Genomic DNA, 25,486 nt, shown 5'->3' on the forward strand with positions numbered 1-25,486 from the left:
GATTGGGTACAACATTTTTCAATATTCATTGTTTGTATTAATAGCTCTGATATAGGCATTATTCACATTTGTGCTATGCTTTCTGTTATAAATAAAAAGCACAACGCAGTGCGGGATCCATTGGACAATGCACCTCAGCAGTTCCTCATGGACCCAATTAATATTTAATTGGGTTCTGCTGAGGTGTCCATCATTTTGATGGAAAAATAAAGTGCTGCATGCTAATGGAACATCTAACACAGTCTTGAACATAGTGAGACAATTAGGAGGCTCAATAAACTCATAGGATCAATGCCTCCTGGTTAAAAGTATTAAGAAGCTTACTGGAATGCAGAGGATTTATGTTCAAAGAAGAAATAAAGCTAGCCACTAATGACACTATGTGCACAATTATTAGGCAATTTGAATTTTTGATAATTAATTTTATTATTGAACAACTACAGTGTTATTGGTCAATCCAAAATGTTAATAAACCTGAAATCTGATATCAGAAAGGAAAAGTGAGGTTTTGTCTTTCTTAGGCCAGTCTCACACGTCCAGATAATTCTGGTACCGGAAAAATCGGTACCGGAATTATCCGTGTCTGTGTGCTCCCGTGGTACATCAGTGTGGCACACGAGCGGCACACGTGTGCCGCCCGTGTGCCGACTGGGTACCACACGGAGCGTGCATGAGACAGCGCTAGAGATAAGCGCTGTCCCCTGCATCTGGTGCTGAAACCGCCATTCATATCTTCTCTTCAGCAGCGTTCGCTGGCGAGAAGATATGAAAAATCCTTTTTTTTGTTGTTATTTTCGTGTTTAAAATAAAGATCTCTGTCCGCACCCCCCTCCCATTCCCTGTGCGCCCGTCCGCTGTTAATAAAATACTCACCCGGCTCCCTCGCAGCGTCCTGTCCTCGCCGCAGCTTCTCCTGTATGAGCGGTCACGTGGGGCCGCCCATTACAGTAATGAATATGCGGCTCCACCCCTATGGGAGGTGGAGCCGCATATTCATGACTGTAATCGTGTTCACCAAATTCTAAAGCTCACCTGCCATTATGATTCTCCAGGTCATTACGAGTTTGTAGATACCAAACATGTATAGGTTCTTTTTTAGTAGGTGAAAGAAAAATCCAAAGTTCGTTAAAAAAAAAAAAAAGTTGCCATTTTCCGAGACCTGTAGCGTCTCAATTTTCGGGATCTGGGGCTAGTTGAGGGCTTATTTTTCGCGTGCTGAGCTGATGTTTTTACTCAAACCATTTGGGGGTAGATACAATCTTTTGATCGCCCGTTATTGTATTTTAATGCAATGTTGCGGTGACCCAAAAAAACATAATTCTGGCGTTTTGATTTTTTTCGTGTTACGCTCGTTTACCGATTAGTTTCATTATTTTTATATATTGATAGATCGGGCGATTCTGAACGCGATGATACCAAATATGTGTTTTTTTATTGTGTAAGTTTGAATGAGGCAAATGGGGGGTGATTTAAACTTTTATATTTTGATTTTTTTAATATTTTTAAAAACTTTTTGTCGCTTTTTATTTGCTTCAATAGTCTCTATGCTGCAGCCCTGCTCTGTGTAGCAGAAATGCTCATGCGCCAACAGCTGGGCAGCACTCATAGCTGTCCTGCAATGACAACCACAGGGGTCGCCTGCATCGGCGACCCGCAGTCAAGTGACACGGACGCCGATGAGTGTGGTTTGTGATACACTTCCGGCACGTGCATGTTAAATGCCGCTGTCAGAGATTGACAGCGGCATTTAACATGTTAACAGCAGCGAGTGGATCGCGATTCCACCAGCGGCTGTTAGGGGCACATGACAGATCAACTGCCATGTGCCGGAAATGGTGCGGGCTCATCACCAGAGCCCGCACCAAACAGGGGAAGGCACCCTATGACAGACACTGCACGTCATTGGGTGTTAAGGGGTTAAAGACCCCTAAGGGGACTATTAAATACAGTAAAAAGTAGGAAACAAAATAAAAAAATGGAAAAAACACAAAAGTTCAAATTACCCCCCTTTTCCCATTGAAAATAAAACGATTAAAGAAATAAACATTTTTGGTATCGCTCCATTCAGAAATGTCCGATCTATCAAAATATAAAGTAAATTAATCCAATCAGTAAACAGTGTAACTAAATAAAAATTAAAACGCCAGAATTAAAAAATTTTTGCCATCACAACATGGCAATGAAATGCAAGAGAAGATCAAAATATTGTATCTACCAAAAAATTGTATAAGTAAAAATGTCAGCTCCGTGCACAAAAAATAAGCCATTACACAGCCCCATACTCTGAAAAATAAAAATGTTATGGGTCTCGGAAAATGGCGACATGAGTGAAAAAAATGTTATTACAAATTTGCCAATTTTTTTTCACCACTTAAATCTAAAAAAATATATACATGTTTGGTATCAAGTACTCGTAATGACCTGGAGAATCATATTGCCAGGTCAGTTTTACATATAGCATTAAAATAAGGGTTTTCTTGAAAGATGTAGACTTTTTCCTGTACCACTACTTACAGAAAGTGTCTTCTAAAAACTGCCAGTTGGTCTGGAAGTTGATTTTGAGTCCATCTTCAACCCAAAAAGGTCCAACTTACTCATGTGTAATAATACCAGCCATTAGCAGTACGCCATCTCCACCTTTCTACCACCTGAGTTGAAATGGAGGTCTGTGCCCATTACTGATACAGCCACAGGCACATCCATATGGTTCATCAAGAGTCACTCTCATCTCAGCATAGTAATATTAGGCTGCCGTCACACTAGCAGTATTTGGTCAGTATTTTACATCAGTATTTGTAGCCAAAACCAGAAGTGGAACAATTAGAGGAAACGTATAATAGAAACATATGCACCACTTCTGCATTTATCACCCACTCCTGGTTTTGGCTTACAGATACTGAGGTAAAATACTGACCGAATACTGAACGTGTGACGGCAGCCTTAGTATTAGGGCTTGTTTTCACTTGCGAGGAACACGTCCGTGTCTCGCATGTGGAAACGAAGCTCTGGCGCCGGCACTCCGGAGCGAAGCGTGCGGCCGCATGTGTCGCTATGCGGCCGCACGCTCCGCTCCACAGTGCCGGCGCCAGAGCTTCGTTTCCACATGCGAGACACGGACGTGTTCCTCGCAAGTGAAATCAAGCCCTTAGTGCACTCCTGTCTGCTAGGCTGGACACCTTTCGGGGGTCTATCGAGTTGTGGGTTCTTAGGACCCGGAACCCAACTGATCTACAGGCAATTAAGGTGCTTCTCAAATTAAAAAGAATAGGTTCCAAGTTTAGTTATTTTATAAAATTTGAATGTTCACTTAAGAGACATTATTACTTTATAGGGGAGCTTGAGGTGTTGCAATAGTCAAAGCGGTATACAGGAGACATTATTACTTTCTATATGGCAAACTGTAGGCTTTACTACTTATTAGGGTATGTGCACACGCTGCGGATTGTGCTGCGGATCCGCAGCGTTTCCGCAGGTGCGGATCCGCAGTGGTTTCCCAGGAGTTTACAGTACCATGTTAACCTATTGGAAACGAAATCCGCAGTACACATGCTGCAGAAAAAACTGCGCGGAAACGCAGCGGTTTATATTCCGAAGCATGTCAATTCTTTGTGCGGATTCCGCTGCGGTTTTACACCTGCTCCAATAGAAAACTGCAGGTGTAAAGCCGCAGCGGAATCCGCAGTAGAAACCGCGATAAATTCACAGGAAAAACCGCAGCGGTTTTGCACTGCGGTTTTTCCAAATCCGCTGCGGAAAAATCCACAGTCCTCCAGAATGTGTGTGCACATACCCTAAGGGTACTTACAGAGGGCATTAATATTTTCTCCTGGCAATCTTACCGTCTAGGAGGCACAAATAGGACATTTACTATGTAAAGGGCACCGAGGTGGGCATTATTATGTGGGGGAATAAGAGGAGCACTATTTATGTGCAACACAGCAGGTGCATTAAGGATACTTTCACACATCAGGTTTTTTGCATCAGGCACAATCCGGCGAATGTTGGAAAAACCGGATCCGGTGCAGATTGTGAAAAACTGATGCGACGGATCCGTTTTTTCGACGGCACTGACTAACATATCCAGATAATTGAATAAAAAAAAAATTTGGAGCATGCTCACTTTACAAAAACGGAATACGGTGCCAGAATCCGTCATTTTCCGGATCTGGCACCTTTGGGTTCCCATAGGCTTCCATTCTAGCAAACAGCCGGAAGCGCCGGATCTGGCGCTTCCGACTTTTTCGCCGGAGACAAGAAACGTTGCTATGGATGTTTTTTCCAGAAACCGGAAGCGGCAGATTTGCCAGATCCGGCGAACACCGGACGAAACGCAATGTCAAATGGGAAAAAAAACGGATTCGGCGGCAACATTCCCTGGATCCGTTTTTTTTTAAAATGTAGCCATATTGAGCCTGACAGCGAAAACCTGATGTGTGAAAGTAGCCTAATAGGGACACATATGGCAGCAGGAGCCCACTATTGGGGTATCTGCAGGATGAGGAGGTTGTCCAGGTTGTGAATAGATGGGGACGGTGCTGGAAATGTGAGAAGTCAGATGTGTCTTTGTTTTTATCTCTGCACATGAGCCGTGGCTGGAAGAATTCATCATTATGTTCTGGGTCAGATGGAAAAGATGGGAAATGTGAACAACCCCATTAGAAAGAACATCAGCTGTAAGTCACTACCTGTAACTGTACTGTGATCTCTTATTTCCCTTGACTAAGGGTGCTGCATGTACCTGAAAAGCATAAGGCTTTTCATGTTTTTAATATGGCTTGCTATGCCTGAATTAAGTTTTTTTTTTTACATTTTTTCATCAGTGGTGTGCCGCTATCCTCTTAATTTTTTACTATTTGGCTGTGCCCCCAGCCACCTGCCTTCTGATTTGGCTCTACCCATTTGGCGCTGCATATGGATCCCGTTGAAGCTCCCAAACCTCCTTCTCCTGTGATCTTGTATATGGGCTGTAATATGTCCTGCAGGACTGGTATCTACCACTATATGGTCACTGTATGGCGGTAATATTGGTCTTGGGCTTTGCACAGTGATTTTGCCCCCCACCGGCACATGTGCTGAATTCTTCGTTGCGCCTCTGGCTGACATCTGATGAGTCTGTTCACACAGCCCACATACTGCGCTGTTTTAAAACTGGATTGGAACATTCCATTGTATTTCAGTAACTCAACGCCTTTCCAGGATAAAAAAAACATTCTTTTACCACAACAAATCCCAATTATAACATGTTTTCAGTCTGCCTCTTATTAGTAATAGCCTATACATGTACAGGCCAAGAAAAGAGATGCACACAAGGATAAAAGATGTAAAAATGGTTCACCTTCGAAATCATGTCTTCCTTCTCTATAAACCTAAGTCGTTAAGGGGTTTATAAGTGGCCTGCCCGCTACCTACCTCTGCTGGCTCAGAGTCGTCACAGACCACTGCTGCTGGCGATTCTGCGTTTTCACGTTGATGGAGCACCTGCTTCTTTTCCGCTCTGTTGACAGGGTGTGACTGCCAATGTCATGTTGATTGACAGCTGGTCTTTGCTGCCTAAGGGCAGGAAGGTGGCCGTAAATGATCATAACCTCAGCTGTCACACTCTGTCGACAGAGCAGCCTGGAAGAGGAAGAGCTACTCTGTTAATGTGAGCAGAAGAATCACCAGTAGGTGCAGTCCGTGACCACTCTGAGTCAGCACCGGGTAGAACAGGCTGGTAGTTAGCAAATACCTGGCTGTTAGTTCTTAGGCCCTATAAAATAGTTCTACAAAACCCCTTTAAATACTAGAGATGGAACACTAATTTCTCATTTTTATATGTTATTTAGAAATATCTACTGACCTTTAGAAGGTTATTCAAATACTGAATCTTCTCGGGGATGAAATCCGACAGAAAGCTTTGCACCTGTAGAGATTCTCAAGATCAAACACAATGTACAATAATCACTGATTATTACAAAAATTTTGATTTCTAGATGAGCCATTTTAATATGGGTTGTGTGGGCTAGAAGTGAATTTTTGTCAAGGGATTGCACTGCATCTGTTTTTACACTTAAAGCCTCTTAATACCCTCTGGTATGTACACACTGGTCAAATCTAGACACACAGGAAATGTCCTAGGAAATCCTCGACCAATCACTGGATGCAGCGGGCACCTACCTGAGCCAGTGATTGGCTGACCACAATTTCGCAGGAAATATAGTTTGGCAGGGAGCTCGAGCAGCATCGGAATGTGACCAGTGGGAGATCGTTGAGGTGAGCATTGCTTGATTGTTTTTGTTTTCTTAAACTCTTTTGTGAATTTTGTCAAAAAATTGTTCCTGCTTGGCAACATCTTTAAAATGCCATTGATAAGTAATTCCCACAAATCTGACATTATCAATAGTACAAAATAAAGCCTGACAAGAAATACTTGAACGTAAAGCTGGTCCATCGTAGTGATTTCTATACACTATATGTATGCATTCAATCTGTCCCATTTTCTTTTTTTTTTATTTAAATAGATTTTTATTAACAATATAAAGAAGAACATCAGAATGCCATTTACATTACAATATGTTACATACACATTTTCTTATTTTAATAAACCCCAACATTACCCCAACAGCCCCCCTCCCCCATAAGACAGCCCATTCCCAATCTGTACCCCTCTGAGGCCATCTCTGCCTCGAGTAATTTACCCTTATCCAGGTCTTAAGAAACCCGACTTCTATACTCCTCAATCCAGTTCAAGCCAAGGAGACCACATTCTATTAAACATTTCTTTTCTCCCCCTTTTTTTGTACACCCCCTTTTCCAATTTTAGACCATGTTGTACATATTGGAGAAATTCCCTCCTCGCAGGTGGTTCAGCGTTTATCCAATTTCGTACTATCACTTTCCTAGCCATATATAGTAGCCTAGCGATTGCAATCTTCCAGGTATTGTCAACTCCAATTTCTTCCACATATCCCAGCAAGCATACTATCGGATCTCTAAGAACTCTTCCAAACACTGAACCACCGGTCGTCGGCCTGTCACCTCTTCCATTAGGTGTTGTACTGCACTGGATGACGCCTCTCGCGCCCAGCCCTTCAAATGCTGACTCTGGGCTGCAAGAAAGTATATTTCCGGGTTGGGCAAAGCCAAACCAATCTGTCCCATTTTCCATGAAGCATTTTTCATCCATCCCACAATGATTGCAAAATCTGCTTTAATTGAGGATCAAATAAAAATGTTTGATTTGTCATTGTCATTACCAACATTTTTTTTCTTCAAGAAAATGAGATTACAATTTTTGTTTGTTACCTGGTTATTAATGTTTTTGCAGAATTCATCAACCTGGAAGAAAGCAAATAGTATTATAATGATGCTTTACACAAGTAGTATTTATGCACTCGATCTTATTAGTCAGTTCTAGTTGTACATCAAATATTTCAAAGGAGTTAGCAAGAGACATAAAATGCTTTTTGGGTAAACAAAAAATTTAATGATGCTACTGCCTTCAAAATTAAAAAAAAATGCAGTAATTAGTCTAAATAATTTACATTTCCAAGCAACGTTTTGTTTCTGGACAGTCCTTTTAAATAGGAAAAGATGTCCTGTTTGTTCTTATACACTGATTAATGCTTATAATTTCATACTCATGTATGTCAGAGGTCCATCAGCTCTAACTGAGTACCTCGGACAGACCCTGTGCCTTCCATTTGATGTAGCAGATCCCACAGGAACCTTTGCCTTAAAGGGAACCTGTCACCCCGCTTTTTCAAGGCAGAGCTGGGCTTTACATTAGTGTATTTTGGAGCCTTTGTTCCCCACCTATGCTGCCGAAATACCTTTGTAAAGTCACCGTTTTGGGCTGTCACTCACGCTGGTCTGGTCATATGGGCGTGGTGACAGCGCTGTTTCTCCCCCAGATCTCCTTTGGTGGCGTAGTGGTGTGCGCATGCCTAACAGGCGAATCCAGTGCGCAGGTGAGGGAAAAGAGCGCGATCTGCGCTATTCCGCGGTTTATCGGTGGGCGCGGCTATCTTTGTGAGGCCGCGCGTGCGCAGATGGTACTTCTCGGCTTCCCGGGGCTTCAGGAAAATGGCCACCGCGATCTCCATCTGCGCACGCGCGGCATTCCGCGGCCATTTTTAACTCTTTAACCCCTACAAAGGTATCTGGACTTACAAAGGGGTCCCTTGGTTGTGTCAACAGAGTGGCTTCTAGCCGAAAGAACGAGCCTGTGGCAAGGATGATGATACTAGCTGAGTTAATAACAGGAAGAACAGATTTATGAGACAAAACCGTGGTTGGGGGAAATTGCCAGGGTCACATACTACGAGTTCAGTTAAAGATAAGTCACAAGCTACAGAGTAACAAGAGTAGCACCAGAGCACAAGGAGTGAGCCAAGAACTAACTATCAACTCCCAGATGTACACTTGGAGTTTAAAGGGAACCTGACAGCAGGATTTACCCCTATTAACTATTTCATGCACTGAATTTGTAATCACTGGAAAGTTTACAGCATTATTGTAAAACAAGTTTTTTACACTGTGGTGTCGAATATTCAATTTAGTATGACTAGTCAGAATGACTGAGCAGTACAGCCCAGCTAACTGATCATGCCCACAGAGGCGTGGATATAGTCTGTGTCGTGCGCCACCGACCATGCGTGCACTTCCGTCTGTGATCTCACCTGCTGCACTGCTGTGTACAATGCTCAGCCGGAAAGTAGTGACACGTAAGAAGAAGTTGACTGTAGATATGCCAGTATTTGCAGGCTCAGAACTATACACAGCAGTGCAGCACGAAGATAGCAGAGGGAACTTAAGCACTAGGTTGGTCAGATTTTGGGTCGGCACAGTTTCATGCTTGAAGTCATGGTGGTCTCTAGGCATTTCAATGATTTAGGAATCTGAAAGGAGGCACTACAGAGTCCATAAGCATGCTTCTGTGGGCGTGGTATCGGCTGTCTGGGCTGGACTACTCAGCACTAAGTGTATGCCATTCCAACTAGTCATTCTAATTAGAATATGCAGCACCACAAGATTTAAACACTGATTTTTCAATGATGCTGGAAACTTTTCCTTAACAGTGGGGTTGCTAGAAATTAGTCTTACAGGACAAGAGCATCATGTATTTAGTGAATAGGGTTAAATGCTGCTGTCCCTTTAAGTACGGTGTGCTACTACCCATTTGTCCAGAACAGGCAGGTTTGCCAACGGTCCAAAAATTCCAGGACAGTCTGTAAAAATTGGTCACTATTTTTACCTGTCTGTAAAAATGAAGGCCTCCATGATAAGAAACTTATACAGTTAATTTTGCCTGTGATAATCATTATTTTACAGACCACAGTGAAAGAAACACTGTCTGTGATAAGCTGTGCAGACAAAAAATAAAAAGGCAAGTTGTTAACCTGATAGCAGGGAGGTGATTACTCTCCTGTAGAGAACACACACCCATTCTGCCTGACCAGGTGGCACCACAGGCCTCAGTTACACCAGCATCCCTGTGTGGACAGAGCCCGTGTTGCCCATGCGGTGAATGCACCGGGACCTGTTGACAGAGGCAGACGTTGCAGGAGCAGGGCCAGTTAGGCTGCTTTCACACATCAGGTTTTCGGTTTCAGGCACAATCCGGCAGTTTCAGGCACAATCTGGATCAGTTTTTTTCTGATGCCTGATCCGTTTTTTCCCCATAGAGTTGTATTACTGCCGGATTGTGCCTGAAGGACATGCGTTTCATCCGTTTTGTGCCGGATCCGTCCCTTCAGGCTTTTTTGCCGGATACAAAAAACGTCTCCTGCAACGTTTTTTGTGTCCGGCGAAAAAGCCTGAAGGGACGTTTCCAGCAATAAACGCATGGAACTGATGTGTGAAAGAACATTTCTGGCGACCGAATCCGTTTTTAACACACTGAGCATGCCCATAATCTCTCTCTCTCTCTACCTCCCCCTCCCCCCCGGAACTCAAAAAACATGCGCAGTACATAGAGCCGGATCCAGCTAAAAAAACGGATCCGGTGCATCAGTTTGCATCCGTTTTTTCACTATTTACACCGGATCCGTTTTTTAGCAAATTTGCCGGATTGTGCCTGAAACCAAAAACCTGATGTGTGAAAGCAGCCTTAGAGATGATATACAGGTCTAGGATTTCCATTTCTCATGGAGCACCACACTACAAATGTATCCTCCACTGGGAGCAATGCAATAGCTCCATAGCAAGATGTCCAATGGATCATGCCCAATTTTAAAAGGTGTAGCAAATTAGTATTGTGCGCTCTGACATAGAACCATAAGGCCGCCGTCACACATGCGAGTTTTACGGACGTAAGAGCGCAGAATCTACGTCCGTAAAACTCGCAAAAAATACGGCACAATTATTCTCTATGCCCCTGCTCCTATTTGCCGTATTTTACTGATCAGTATTATACGGCTTTCTACGGCCGTACAAAATCGCAGCATGCTGCGTTTGTCACCGTACTGCGCAAGAAATACGCCAATGAAAGTCTATGGAAGCGTGAAAAATACGGATTACACACGGACAAGCAGTGTGACTTGCGAGAAATACGCAGCGCTGTTAGAGAGAAAAGCCGGTAATTCAGTGCGGTGTACAGTAAAATCACACTGACAGCTTCCAGTCCAATAGATATAATAAATGTGTACACATAGAATAGGTATATATATATATATATGTCAGTGAGACACATATATGTATATATATTAATATTTATTCCAGCGCTATACAGCTTGAAAGCCGGTAATTCAATTACCGGCTTTTTCTTTCTCCTTCATAAAACCCGACATGATTTGAGACATGGTTTACATACAGTAAACCATGTCTTCTCTCCATTTTTTTTGCAGATTCCACACTACTAATGTCAGTAGTGTGTATCTGCAAAATTTGGCCGTTCTAGCTCTTAAAATAAAGGGTTAACTTGCGGAAAAAATTGGCGTGGGCTCCCGCGCAATTTTCTCCGCCAGAGTAGTAAAGCCAGTGACTGAGGGCAGATATTAATAGCCTGGAGAGGGTCCACGGTTATTGGCCCCCCCCTGGCTAAAAATATCTGCCCCCAGCCACCCCAGAACAGGCACATCTGGAAGATGCGCCTATTCTGGCACTTGGCCACTCTCTTCCCATTCCCGTGTAGCGGTGGGATATGGGGTAATGAAGGGTTAATGCCACCTTGCTATTGTAAGGTGACATTAAGCCTAATTAATAATGGAGAGGCGTCAATTATGACACCTATCCATTATTAATCCAATTGTAGTGAAGGGTTAAATAAAACACAAACACATTCTTTAAAATTATTTTAATGAAATAAAAACAATGGTTGTTGTAGTATTTTATTCAACGCCCAATCCAGTCACTGAAGACCCTCGTTCTGTGAGTAAAGAAACATAATAAACCAACAATATACTTACCCTCCGCAGATCTGTAACGTCCAACGATGTAAATCCTTCTGAAGGGGTTAAAACATTTTGCAGCAAGGAGCTGTGCTAATGCAGGCTGCTCCTCGCTGCAAAACCCCAGGGAATGAGGCTAAAAATAGATCAATGATCTATATTTAGCATCATTTGCGGTGAGGCGCCCTCTGCTGGCTGTTCATAGATCGTGGGAAATTACCTAGAAAGCTCCCTGGCTCCCTGGCTTTCTAGGTAATTTCCCACGATCTATGAACAGCCAGCAGAGGGCGCCTCACCGCAAATGATGCTAAATATAGATCATTGATCTATTTTTAGCCTCATTCCCTGGGGTTTTGCAGCGAGGAGCAGCCTGCATTAGCACAGCTCCTTGCTGCAAAATGTTTTAACCCCTTCAGAAGGATTTACATCGTTGGACGTTACAGATCTGCGGAGGGTAAGTATATTGTTGGTTTATTATGTTTCTTTACTCACAGAACGAGGGTCTTCAGTGACTGGATTGGGCGTTGAATAAAATACTACAACAACCATTGTTTTTATTTCATTAAAATAATTTTAAAGAATGTGTTTGTGTTTTATTTAACCCTTCACTACAATTGGATTAATAATGGATAGGTGTCATAATTGACGCCTCTCCATTATTAATTAGGCTTAATGTCACCTTACAATAGCAAGGTGGCATTAACCCTTCATTACCCCATATCCCACCGCTACACGGGAATGGGAAGAGAGTGGCCAAGTGCCAGAATAGGCGCATCTTCCAGATGTGCCTGTTCTGGGGTGGCTGGGGGCAGATATTTTTAGCCAGGGGGGGGCCAATAACCGTGGACCCTCTCCAGGCTATTAATATCTGCCCTCAGTCACTGGCTTTACTACTCTGGCGGAGAAAATTGCGCGGGAGCCCACGCCAATTTTTTCCGCCAGTTAACCCTTTATTTTAAGAGCTAGAACGGCCAAATTTTGCAGATACACACTACTGACATTAGTAGTGTGGAATCTGCAAAAAAAATGGAGAGAAGACATGGTTTACTGTATGTAAACCATGTCTCAAATCATGTCGGGTTTTATGAAGGAGAAAGAAAAAGCCGGTAATTGAATTACCGGCTTTCAAGCTGTATAGCGCTGGAATAAGTATTAATATATATACATATATGTGTCTACTGACATATATATATATATATATATATATATATTCTTTTCTTTTTGGGACACATGGATCACTTCTATAGCGGTATGTTGGTTTTGCAAGCCTGCGAGAAAACCACGCAGTACGGATGCCATACGGATTACATACGGAGGATGCCATGCACAAAAAACGCTGACACAGCCTGCCTACGGAGGAGCAACGGACCATTTTTTTGGGGACTTTTCAGCGTATTACGGCCGTAATATACGGACCGTATTGTTTTACGCTGTGTGTGACGCCGGCCTAAGAGTAAGTTCACACAGGGCATTTCTGCTGCTTTTTTTCTGCAGCAAAACCTGATCTTCTTGGCAGGAGAGAAGCTGCGGGAAAAAGGCAGGTTTAGGAGCGTTTTTGGTGGCGATTTGTTGCGTTTTTGGTGCGTTTTTTGTGTCTCTTTGTCCATGCTAATGTCCATTGACTCTCTGCAGTAAAAATGCTGCAAATAATGGTACCTGCGTTTTTGCTGCGTTTTTTAAACACTCATTCAAGCCAATGGATGAAAACGCTGCAAAAACGCTAAAAGAAGTGACATGCTCTATGTCCAAAAAAAGCAGCAAAGCACAAAATACTGATGACACAAAAAAACAATGTGTGTGCATTTCTGAAATCTCATAGGCTTTGCTGGTACTGTAAAAAGCAGCTGAAAATTAGCAGAAAAAACGCAGTAAAAATGCCCTGTGTGAACTTACCCTAAGTTTGTTTTTTCTTCACCTATCATATTAATGACTAATAAAGAAAATCTACACATTAGTAAACTACATGCTAGGAATATGATATATTGCACACATACGTTTTCATCCACCGAATCAGGAAAAAAAAATTTGTCAGCATGTGCATATTACATATAAAAATTGACACTGGTTCCTGTATAACATACTGACATATGTTGCTGTAATCTGGAAAATGTACATGGGTATAAATGGGCTTATGTGGCTCCTGCTCTGAGATCTTCTATTATTAGGTACACAATAATATAATACATTTTATTAAGGATCAGGGTAATAACTAACTTGTCTTAACCCTATCCCGGTCTCATGTATGTAAAGATGGGGAAACACAGTCTATACACTGTATGTTTTATAGGCTGATTACAAAGAATGGAAATTACCTAGCATTACTGAAAATGAAAAAATATGCAGAATATTTCCAGAGCTCATACAAAGTTGGTGCTAACGTTGGTCATATATTACGTATTTGGAGAGCCAATATGGCCAATTTAGACCAATTTTTTGCCAAACATCACTGTTTTTTTGTGACACATCGTTTTGACAGATGATAACTGTTGAAAAGGTCTGCATGTTAGATTTTTCTGCAGTTGTCCTAAAAAGCTGCGGGATAAGCTCCACATTATTATTAGGTATATGATGGCTATCTTTCTCTGTAACTATCTATCTAATCTGTATCTTTGCACATCTAACACATACACATCTGTCGTGTCTATTCTTCCTGTTCTCAAGCTAAAACAGTGCTTTTTTCCTATGCTCCAAAAATGCACAATAGCAACATGCTCTGATTATTGCATTTTTGCTGCATATTTTATGTATTTTCCTCTTTTTTATGTGTTTTTTTCTGCACTTAAAAAGTAACAGCATTTTTATATGCCTTATTTTCAGGCTTTACAGGCTCAAGAAAATACGCAACAAAAATACGCAGTTGATCAGTGTTTATATGACTTAAGGTCATATGTTTGTAATCACAAGATGGTTTGGCCATGTTATTTCTCCAAATGTGCTATAAACGACTCATGAAGTTACTTTTTAATACATTGTTGTTAGAAAATCTGAGTTGATGTCTTCATTTATGGTGTTAAGATCAGTCATCACCAGCGTTTCGGGCCCAAGGTGTATGACACAGGAGGGGCATGTGACCAGCCTCTCATAAATAACACAGGGCATATGATAGTTTTCTGTAATGTGGGCAGTGTTATTCAATGAATCCGAATGTTTGCTCAGAATTTCTTAAAAGACTATTATTTCCCTTTGAGTAATTGCATTATCATGGTCCTAAACTTAGATAAGACATAATTAGATCAGGAGGACGGAAACCGTGCCACACTTAATAGCCTAATATATGGTACTATTTCATAAAGTAATAAAACAGTATACCAATAGTTATCAGCCCTATAGTTTCCTGTCCATTGGGACTCTGCAGAAGCCCTAATTGACAGTCATATGCATGTAGTGATTATTCTGCTTGTACGTAAGTGTAATCACCTTTATAAACTCTGTTGTAAATTCTTTGTTGAGAATTTAGGACCATTGCCTCAGCATTACAGTGTCAGTGATTCACCACATAGACTGCCCCTGCAAGTTAATACATATTGGTATGACAACCAGACAGTTGAAAATAAGAACGTTACAATATTCAGGTCACAAACAAAGAGGACAATATTGACAAAATACAGCAGTTTGATGTTAAAGCCGAGTGTTAGATGGATCGCCCCCTAAGGGCCGTGGGGTGCTCGGTACCGGGTCCTTCGGTTCACAGGGGGATGTCACGGTGGCTGACCCCGTCCGTGGCCCTGGGACGTCCGTGTAAAAGGGAAAGGTCTTTAAGGGGAATGTTCATGACGCCACCTGTGGTATTTGTTCAGGGTGACCGGCGCTGCTTTAAGGGGTCCGCTGGGGTGATGTTATGGCAGCTAGATGGTATACCTTCCCACAGGTGAAGTATGTCCCCAGGGCTTCCCGGTGTGTAGATGGTGAATGATGAATGGCGCAGTAAAGAACGAGGACACAAGGTTGCAGTCTCTTTACCTTTACTGAAGACTTCAGCATCCACAGTCCAGGGCACCAGATCACAGGGCAGGCAGAGTCCGGCCAGTTTGGAGGCAAGTCCAGAGTTCCCTTGTCCAGGTGGAAATCAGTAGCCTTCCCTTGCGCTGTGGTGGTGTAGTCCCTTACTGCCTATGGCTTCACATAAGGGTCTCACAGATGCGATGTTTCGCTCTCTCTGTCCCCCATATAGGATAGGACAATACCCGTATGACAGGTGACTTGAGCCTGTTTATAGGGTCTCTTAGATAACCCGGCTCTGAAGGTGTCAACGTGCCTCCTGGGTGTAGGTGCGGACAGGTTTACCTGCAATTAGCTGTCCTGCTGATCCCTGAAATAAGGCGTAGAGGTCCTAACTCCCTCGGTGTTCCAGCTACCGGGATGTTGCGCTTCAGAAGTAGACAGCTTGAGCGGGGCTGGTCCCCTTTTGGTATCCTCTCCTTTGCTTTCCTTCACGCTCGCTGAACTACAGTTCTGCCTTTCAATGTCTCTTTCTGGAAGCTGTAGCTCTGAGGGCATGCACAGCTCCTTCCATCCTCCTCAGACTCTGGTCTGGAACGTTCTAACAGAACTCCTGTCTGGAGCTCTGTCAGGAACTAACTTCTGCCTGGAACTGACTAACTTTCCCTACAGACTACCAGTTATATATATATGGGGAGTGACCTAATAAATAGGAGCAGAAGCTCCCCCTGGTGGTCTGGAGTGTGAAATGTGTTGCATGTTTGTGGTACCTGGATGCAGTTATCTTTGCCTCCAAACGTAGCATCACTCTCCCCGAGAGGAAAGCAATACCACTGCGACGACCAGGACCCTGGGGCGCCGCATTAGACATATGTTGCGAAGTCCATAATTGTAATCCAAATAGCCTAAGAATAAGCAGTATACACCATGTAAGATTTGGTGTCAGAGAGAGTCAAGTAAGAAGAGCGCTTTTAGAAAAAGAAATAAAATGGATGGTAGTATTGCATACTGCTGTACTACATGGCTTCGACCCCTTCACACCGCAGCCAATTTCCATTTTCATATTTATTTTTTTCCCCTTCTTTGAAGAGCCATGACCTTTTTATTTTTCTGTCCACGTAACTGTATGAGCGCTTGTTTTTTGTGCGACGAGTTGTACTTTTGAATTAAAACATGCGGAAATGCTGTAGATAAGCCCCGATGCCGGTGGGCTTACCTAACCCGCGATTTTGGGGGTGACAGGTTCCCTTTAAAATCGGCAGGTTGGGCCAAATTTAGTCTACTGTGTATGGGGGGTCTTAACTACTATCTGAATAGTATGAGCACTGTCAGGGTATGTGCAAACAAATGTGCAAATTTTTTTCGACGTCTACGAATCCCTAGAGCTTTTCAGACAGAAGATACTTTGTCATGTTGTCCTTAAAGGGGCTTTCCCACTAACAAAGGTTGATTTTAATGAATCTTGAAATAATAATAAGTTCCATAATAATTCTTTCTTTGAAGTAAAACATTGTTTAATAACAGGCAGGAAAATGTTTTACCTCACAAAAAGAATACAGTAATTTGTGATCCCCTGGGTACTCTCTTTAGCTTACCCCACTACCCAGGAGCTGTGGTATGAAGAGACCATGTTCCTGCACGGTCAGACACAGCCATTACACAGTACACAGCAGGGCAATATAAGATTATCTCAGCACAGGAACATTTAACTTAAACAAATCCAGTTGTGGAAGTTATTATTATTATTCCAAGATCTATTGACTAAAATTAACTTTTGTTTGTGGGGAAAAACCTTTTAAACTAGTAAGTGGCCCATATAATGGACCGGGCATTCATTTTAGCCACTTCATGTCTTGGGAAACCTGAAGCGGTTAAAAAAAAAAGACTGAACATATGAATAGTGTATTAGGCCATTGTTTTTAGCATACCGTATTTTGCGGATTATAAGACAAACCGGATTATAAAACACACCACAAATTTTGAGGATAAAAATAGGGAAAAAAAATTTTTTTAATGAAATGGTGGTGCTTTTTATAATCCACTAGATGGTGGCCCGATTCTAACGCATCGGGTATTCTAGAATATGCATGTCCACATAGTATATTGCCCAGCCACGTAGTATATTTCCCAGCCACGTAGTATATTGCCCAGCCACGTAGTATATTGCCCAGCCATGTAGTATATTGCCCAGCTACGTAGTATATTGCTCAGCGACGTAGTATATTGCCCAGCAAAGTAGTATATTGCCCAGCCACGTAGTATATTGCCCAGCCACGTAGATTATTGCCCAGCCACGTAGTATATTGCCCAGTCACGTAGTATATTGCCTAGTCACGTAGTATATTGTCCAGCCACGTAGTATATTTCCCATTGATGTAGTATATTGCCCAGCCACATAGTACCTATATAGCACAGGCCACGTAGTACGGTATATTGCCCAGCCACATAGTATATAGCAGAGGCACGTAGTATATTGCCCAGTCACGTAGTATATTGCCCAGCACAGAGCCACGTAGTATAGAGACTTAAAAAAAAAAACATATACTCACCTATAGCCCGTTGAAGTCCTGCTATACTTACCATCCGCCGCCTTTCTCGCTCCTCTCCACGCTCCCGGGACCGCTCCATTGCAAGCGGCAGCTTGCGGTCCCGTCCTAGGGCTGGTGTGAGCAGGACCTATGATGACGTCGCGGTCACATGACCGTGACGTCACGGCAGGTCCTTGTCCCACACCAGCCCTGGGACGGGAGCGGAAGCTGCCGCTTGCAATGGAGCGGTCCGGGGAGGGTGGCGAGGAGCGAGAAAGGCGGCGGAGGGTGAGTATAGCAGGTTTTTTTAAATTATTTTTAACATGACATATTTTTACTATTGATGCCGCATAGGCAGCATCAATTGTAAATAGTTGGGGACACACAGGGTTAATAGCAGCGGTAACGGAGTTACACCGCGGGCCGTTACCGCTGCCATTAACCCTGTGTGAGCGGTGAGTGGAGGGGATTACGGATCGGGCGCCGGGCAGTGAGTGCAGGGGAGTAGGGGAAGGACTAATCAGACTGTGGCCGTCGAGGCAGCCATGACAGGCAGCTCCTGAGACCAATCAGCGAACGAATACCCGTGACAGAAGGACAGACAGACAGACGGAAGTACCCCTTAGACAATTATGTATATAGATGCGTCTTATTTCTTATAGGGGGTGGTGGCTGCGGTGAAGCAGGGTCCCAGGGTCGCTGCTGGAGGAGGCAATCGTGGAGCATTGCTGCAGACTGGGATGAAGAAGTGTTCGGCGCTGAGATCTCATCTCCCGAGATCTTGGTGCCGAGATCTCCATCTGCGCATGCGCCGCCCCCGGCAGCCATTTTCCCGGAGTCCACCGCATAGTAAACCATGTAAGTGCGGGGGCTCTGGGCTTTCACAAAATGTTGGCAGAGCCCCCGCAGCACCGAACACCCGCAGCGGCGCAACTCCGATCACCCCCTCATCCCAGCCTGCGGCCTGCAACAATGCACCACTGTTGCCTCCTCCAGCAGTGACCCTGGGACCCCGCTCCAATGTGGCTGGTAAGGTATATCTGCATTATAAGACACCCCCATTTTCCTCCCAAATTTTTTGGGGAAAAAGTGTGTCTTATAATCCGAAAAATACGGTATATTTAGCACTTTTTCAGGCGGGTTACAGAGCAGATCTGCCTGATAAAGACGCTAAAGTGCACATACCCCTAGTCTGACTGATCAGTAGGGGGCGCGACCATTTAAAGTGCCTAGTGCAGCATGAACGCCAAATTCAGCCCTGCATGTACATAAAGGCAATAGGATCTAAAAGCCCTCAGGTTTTTCCCTGTATGTATTGTTGTAGATTTACTCATATTTGTGCACATAACAAAAATAATATAATCTTTTACTATACTGGATAATGCTTTGTCCTTTGTTAGTCATATGTGGTATAAGAAAGCCGCACGTTAATGTTTCAGTGAGGTTTGTTCGTAAGCTTGATGATGTGACGTTGCCCTATATATACGGTATATGAATTGTTAGATTTTAGTGTGCATGACTTGGCATGCTACATGTTCTGTACTCCAGCTTCCGGGATCGACTGCCTATGTCATAACTTCATAAGTACTTGTATGCCAGGAATTATTGATGAAAAAAACATAAACACTAAATGTGAGCTTTGTCCAAATGTTCTGCTACATATTTCCAATTTAATAAAATATTGCAACACATATTCCTGAGATATGCAGGTGCCTAGATTACCGTATATCACTAATACAGAGAAGTAAATTGGTGGACCTTGAATGATGTGATCTCACTATATGTTAAGCTTATGTTATGACTCTGAGCCATATTTCTCTTCTAAACGATACTGTTTCTTATTCGCTTCAATAACATTTTTACGTTTGAGACTAATAAAACCCAGTTCTCATAGTTTCATATGAAATAGATCTTCCACCATCTCATGTCAGCATGGAGGGCGGCCATCTGCAATGTAAACATTTACCTTTTCTTTGTTTTCAGGGCTAATCTTCAGAGTACACGCTTTAGCCATTTCTAATGTTCAGGTTGTGTTCACCACTACTTAGCAATCTCTGATTCTTTCTTTCTTCTTCTCAGCCTTCTTCTCCCTCCGTCTCCGAGCTACTTTGCCTTGTCACACTTTCACTTTCTCTTTAGAGTCATATTGCAGTTAGCAGGAAGGAGGGAGAGGGACTATTTTATAAAGGGACTTTCCAGCAGTAAGTTGGAAATACATTATGGCATGCATTTTGTGGAAACTTTAATAATTTTTAATCATGCATATGTACATAATCACACACACAATTTATGGGGAAAGTATTTACTGGGTAAGTTACTATGACTCTGCAAGATTGCAACTTCAGTTTCCTGATCTCAGCCTGAGGGGAAGTTGTCATAAAAAACGTCACTGACCATCAGAAAGGTGATAGGTATGGAGACATTTTCACTACAGATTTTTAACTAATAGCATGCCACAGTGTTTCAGCCCCTTCTAGCCGAAAAGTGCAAAACAAAAATAGCCCCAACAAATCATAAATTATTTTTTTTTAAGCAACTGCACTGACCAACTATAAATTGTACTCAAACATACAGACACAAGCAGGGCCGGACTGGCCATCTGGCAATTCTGGCAAATGCCAGAAGGGCCTGTCTGGTCATGGGCTGCCTTGTCTGCTACGTTAACAGAATTGGTGTTCTCAAGACACCCGTACTGTTAAGAGTTGTGATGGAGCACGAAGTCGCTGACTCCGTCACTTACCCCAGCGGGCCACAGGTATCATTAGAAATATTGGTCTTGTAGTAAATCTTTCCTCCATCCAGGTTAATATTAGTAATATATCCCATCTGGTGCTTAGGATCAGGGATAGCATGGGCCTGTGTGGTTTCAAATGCCAGGGCTGAATTTCAGCCCCAGTCCATACCTGGACATAAGGATACCATCTCTGGCAAGACAGGTCTTACGGTTTACAGACTAATTTCTCTCTCTTGGGCCTAGGGCTGCATAGTGAACCAGAGCATCGGTGTAAAAAATGTTACAAATCTCACTTGTAAAGAAATGTGACATAAAGTATGACATGCAGCTTTGCAGCTGTATCTCTTTCTTGCTATCAGCGATAAATTAAAGGGGTTTCCTAATCACAACATATTCACTGCCAAAGGACAGGTCATCGTTATCGGACCGATGGGAGTTTGACACCAGTCACCCATCAATCAGCTGTTATTTGCTCCGGCGGTAGCTAGATGTAAATGCTGAACAGACATGCAAAGAACATCTTCACTCAGGCTGTAGTGGCCGATGTCGGCTACTGCAGAACAGCTCCTATGAATAGGTCATTAGTATGCTGTGACTAGACAACCCCTTTAAAACATCCAGCAAATGAGGCCATCTCTCAGATACAGTTTAGTGCCTCAAGCTAGGTCACAAAGAAGAAATTGTGAATGACCCGGGCAGAGGACTCTGGGACCACACATAAAGAGAGGAGGAGAAAGGCTGCCCTGTCGAGAAAGTTGCTCCCATTGGCAAGCGCGTTCAGTGCGATTACCGCAATACCATATTTATATATTTTTTTTATGTTTGGCTACAATTATTAGCTAAAAAAAAACTTTTTTCTATAAAAAAGTTTTTTCATCGCCATATTTTGAGAGCTATAATTTTTCTATATTTCTGCCGACATAGTCATGTGCGGGTTTGCTTTTTTTCACGGAATGAGTTGACAATTTTATTGATACCATTTTCAAGAACATAACTTTTTTTATATGAATTTTGGGAGGCAGAGTGAACAAAAACCAGGAATTCAAGAATTTTTCTTTTGCGAGTATTTTGCCATTCTTCGTTTGGTAAAAGTTATAAGAAAGCTTTATTCTTCAGGTCAATACATAGTAACATACATAGTAACATAGTTAGTAAGGCCGAAAAAAGACATTTGTCCATCCAGTTCAGCCTATATTCCATCATAATAAATCCCCAGATCTACGTCCTTCTACAGAACCTAATAATTGTATGATACAATATTGTTCTGCTCCAGGAAGACATCCAGGCCTCTCTTGAACCCCTCGACTGAGTTCGCCATCACCACCTCCTCAGGCAAGCAATTCCAGATTCTCACTGCCCTAACAGTAAAGAATCCTCTTCTATGTTGGTGGAAAAACCTTCTCTCCTCCAGACGCAAAGAATGCCCCCTTGTGCCCGTCACCTTCCTTGGTATAAACAGATCCTCAGCGAGATATTTGTATTGTCCCCTTATATACTTATACATGGTTATTAGATCGCCCCTCAGTCGTCTTTTTTCTAGACTAAATAATCCTAATTTCGCTAATCTATCTGGGTATTGTAGTTCTCCCATCCCCTTTATTAATTTTGTTGCCCTCCTTTGTACTCTCTCTAGTTCCATTATATCCTTCCTGAGCACCGGTGCCCAAAACTGGACACAGTACTCCATGTGTGGTCTAACTAGGGATTTGTACAGAGGCAGTATAATGCTCTCATCATGTGTATCCAGACCTCTTTTAATGCACCCCATGATCCTGTTTGCCTTGGCAGCTGCTGCCTGGCACTGGCTGCTCCAGGTAAGTTTATCATTAACTAGGATCCCCAAGTCCTTCTCCCTGTCAGATTTACCCAGTGGTTTCCCATTCAGTGTGTAATGGTGATATTGATTCCCTCTTCCCATGTGTATAACCTTACATTTATCATTGTTAAACCTCATCTGCCACCTTTCAGCCCAAGTTTCCAACTTATCCAGATCCATCTGTAGCAGAATACTATCTTCTCTTGTATTAACTGCTTTACATAGTTTTGTATCATCTGCAAATATCGATATTTTACTGTGTAAACCTTCTACCAGATCATTAATGAATATGTTGAAGAGAACAGGTCCCAATACTGACCCCTGCGGTACCCCACTGGTCACAGCGACCCAGTTAGAGACTATACCATTTATAACCACCCTCTGCTTTCTATCACTAAGCCAGTTACTAACCCATTTACACACATTTTCCCCCAGACCAAGCATTCTCATTTTGTGTACCAACCTCTTGTGCAGCACGGTATCAAACGCTTTGGAAAAATCGAGATATACCACGTCCAATGACTCACCGTGGTCCAGTCTATAGCTTACCTCTTCATAAAAACTGATTAGATTGGTTTGACAGGAGCGATTTCTCATAAACCCATGCTGATATGGAGTTAAACAGTTATTCTCATTGAGATAATCCAGAATAACATCCCTCAGAAACCCTTCAAATATTTTACCAACAATAGAGGTTAGACTTACTGGCCTATAATTTCCAGGTTCACTTTTAGAGCCCTTTTTGAATATTGGCACCACATTTGCTATGCGCCAGTCCTGCGGAACAAACCCTGTCGCTATAGAGTCACTAAAAATAAGAAATAATGGTTTATCTATTACATTACTTAGTTCTCTTAGTACTCGTGGGTGTATGCCATCCGGACCCGGAGATTTATCTATTTTAATCTTATTTAGCCGGTTTCGCACCTCTTCTTGGGTTAGATTGGTGACCCTTAATATAGGGTTTTCATTGTTTCTTGGGATTTCACCTAGCATTTCATTTTCCACCGTGAATACCGTGGAGAAGAAGGTGTTTAATATGTTAGCTTTTTCCTCGTCATCTACAACCATTCTTTCCTCACTATTTTTTAAGGGGCCTACATTTTCAGTTTTTATTCTTTTACTATTGATATAGTTGAAGAACAGTTTGGGATTAGTTTTACTCTCCTTAGCAATGTGCTTCTCTGTTTCCTTTTTGGCAGCTTTAATTAGTTTTTTAGATAAAGTATTTTTCTCCCTATAGTTTTTTAGAGCTTCAATGGTGCCATCCTGCTTTAGTAGTGCAAATGCTTTCTTTTTACTGTTAATTGCCTGTCTTACTTCTTTGTTTAGCCACATTGGGTTTTTCCTATTTCTAGTCCTTTTATTCCCACAAGGTATAAACCGCTTACACTGCCTATTTAGGATGTTCTTAAACATTTCCCATTTATTATCTGTATTCTCATTTCTGAGGATATTGTCCCAGTCTACCAGATTAAGGGCATCTCTAAGCTGTTCAAACTTTGCCTTCCTAAAGTTCAATGTTTTTGTGACTCCCTGACAAGTCCCCCTAGTGAAAGACAGGTGAAACTGCACAATATTGTGGTCGCTATTTCCTAAATGCCCAACCACCTGCAGATTTGTTATTCTGTCAGGTCTATTAGATAGTATTAGGTCTAAAAGTGCTGCTCCTCTGGTTGGATTCTGCACCAATTGTGAAAGATAATTTTTCTTGGTTATTAGCAGAAACCTGTTGCCTTTATGGGTTTCACAGGTTTCTGTTTCCCAGTTAATATCCGGGTAGTTAAAGTCCCCCATAACCAGGACCTCATTATGGGTTGCAGCTTCATCTATCTGCTTTAGAAGTAGACTTTCCATGCTTTCTGTTATATTTGGGGGTTTGTAACAGACCCCAATGAGAATTTTGTTACCATTTTTCCCTCCATGAATTTCAACCCATATGGACTCGACATCCTCATTCCCTTCGCTAATATCCTCCCTTAAAGTGGACTTTAGACAAGACTTTACATAGAGACAAACCCCTCCTCCTCTCCGATTTTTACGATCCTTTCTAAACAGACTGTAACCCTGTAAGTTAACTGCCCAGTCATAGCTTTCATCTAACCATGTCTCGGTTATTCCCACTATGTCAAAGTTACCTGTAGATATTTCTGCTTCTAGTTCTTCCATCTTGTTTGTCAGGCTTCTGGCGTTTGCGAGCATGCAGTTTAGAGGATTTTGTTTTGTTCCAATCTCCTCACTGTGGATTGTTTTAGAAATGTTCTTACCTCCCTTCTGAGTATGTTTTCCTGGGTCGTCTTTGTTCGAGTCTAATGTTTTTCTTCCCGTCCCCTCTTCTTCTAGTTTAACGCCCTCCTGATGAGTGTAGCGAGTCTTCTGGCGAATGTGTGTTTCCCAGGTTTGTTGAGGTGTAGTCCGTCTCTGGCGAGGAGTCCATCATACCAGTAATTCACACCGTGGTCCAGGAATCCAAATCCTTGTTGTCTGCACCATCGTCTTAGCCAGTTGTTTGCATCAAGGATCCTGTTCCATCTCCTGGTGCCATGCCCGTCTACTGGAAGGATAGAAGAAAAAACTACCTGTGCATCCAGTTCCTTTACTTTCTTCCCCAACTCTTCAAAGTCCTTGCAGATTGTCGGTAGGTCCTTCCTTGCCGTGTCATTGGTGCCAACATGTATCAGAAGAAATGGGTGGACGTCCTTGGAGCTGAAGAGCTTTGGTATCCTATCGGTCACATCCTTGATCATCGCACCTGGAAGGCAGCATACTTCTCTTGCAGTTATGTCCGGTCTGCAGATGGCTGCTTCGGTGCCTCTCAGTAGTGAGTCTCCCACCACCACCACTCTTCGTTGCTTCTTGGCTGTACTTTTTGCTGTCACTTGTTGCTGTGTGCCCTTTTCTTTTTTGCTTGCTGGTATTGCTTCATTCTTAGGTGTGCCATCTTCATCCTCTACAAAGATTTGATATCGGTTCTTCAGTTGTGTGGTTGGTGATTTCTCCATGGTCTTCTTGCTTCTTTTGGTCACATGCTTCCACTCATCTGCTTTTGGAGGTTCTCTGACACTTTTTGCACCTTCTGTGACCAGTAGAGATGCTTCTG

At 42.6% G+C, this 25,486-nt stretch overlaps 1 protein-coding gene across 1 annotated transcript in view; it reads right to left on the reverse strand.

Moving 5' to 3' along the window:
• PSME2 (proteasome activator subunit 2) overlaps window positions 1-20,203 on the reverse strand; it is a 41,472-nt gene extending 21,269 nt beyond the window's left edge. Inside the window, exons 1-3 of the mRNA XM_069761893.1 lie at window positions 19,803-20,203; window positions 7,285-7,317; window positions 5,840-5,902 (exon numbers count right to left, since the gene is read on the reverse strand). Of these exons, the coding sequence (XP_069617994.1) occupies window positions 5,840-5,902; window positions 7,285-7,317; window positions 19,803-19,850 (144 nt within the window). The 5' untranslated portion in view covers window positions 19,851-20,203. The remainder of the gene's footprint in view (window positions 1-5,839; window positions 5,903-7,284; window positions 7,318-19,802) is intronic.
• Between the last annotated feature and the right edge of the window lie 5,283 nt (window positions 20,204-25,486).

Source organism: Ranitomeya imitator, chromosome 1 (assembly GCF_032444005.1).
Source record: "Ranitomeya imitator isolate aRanImi1 chromosome 1, aRanImi1.pri, whole genome shotgun sequence".
Lineage (NCBI taxonomy): Eukaryota > Metazoa > Chordata > Amphibia > Anura > Dendrobatidae > Ranitomeya > Ranitomeya imitator.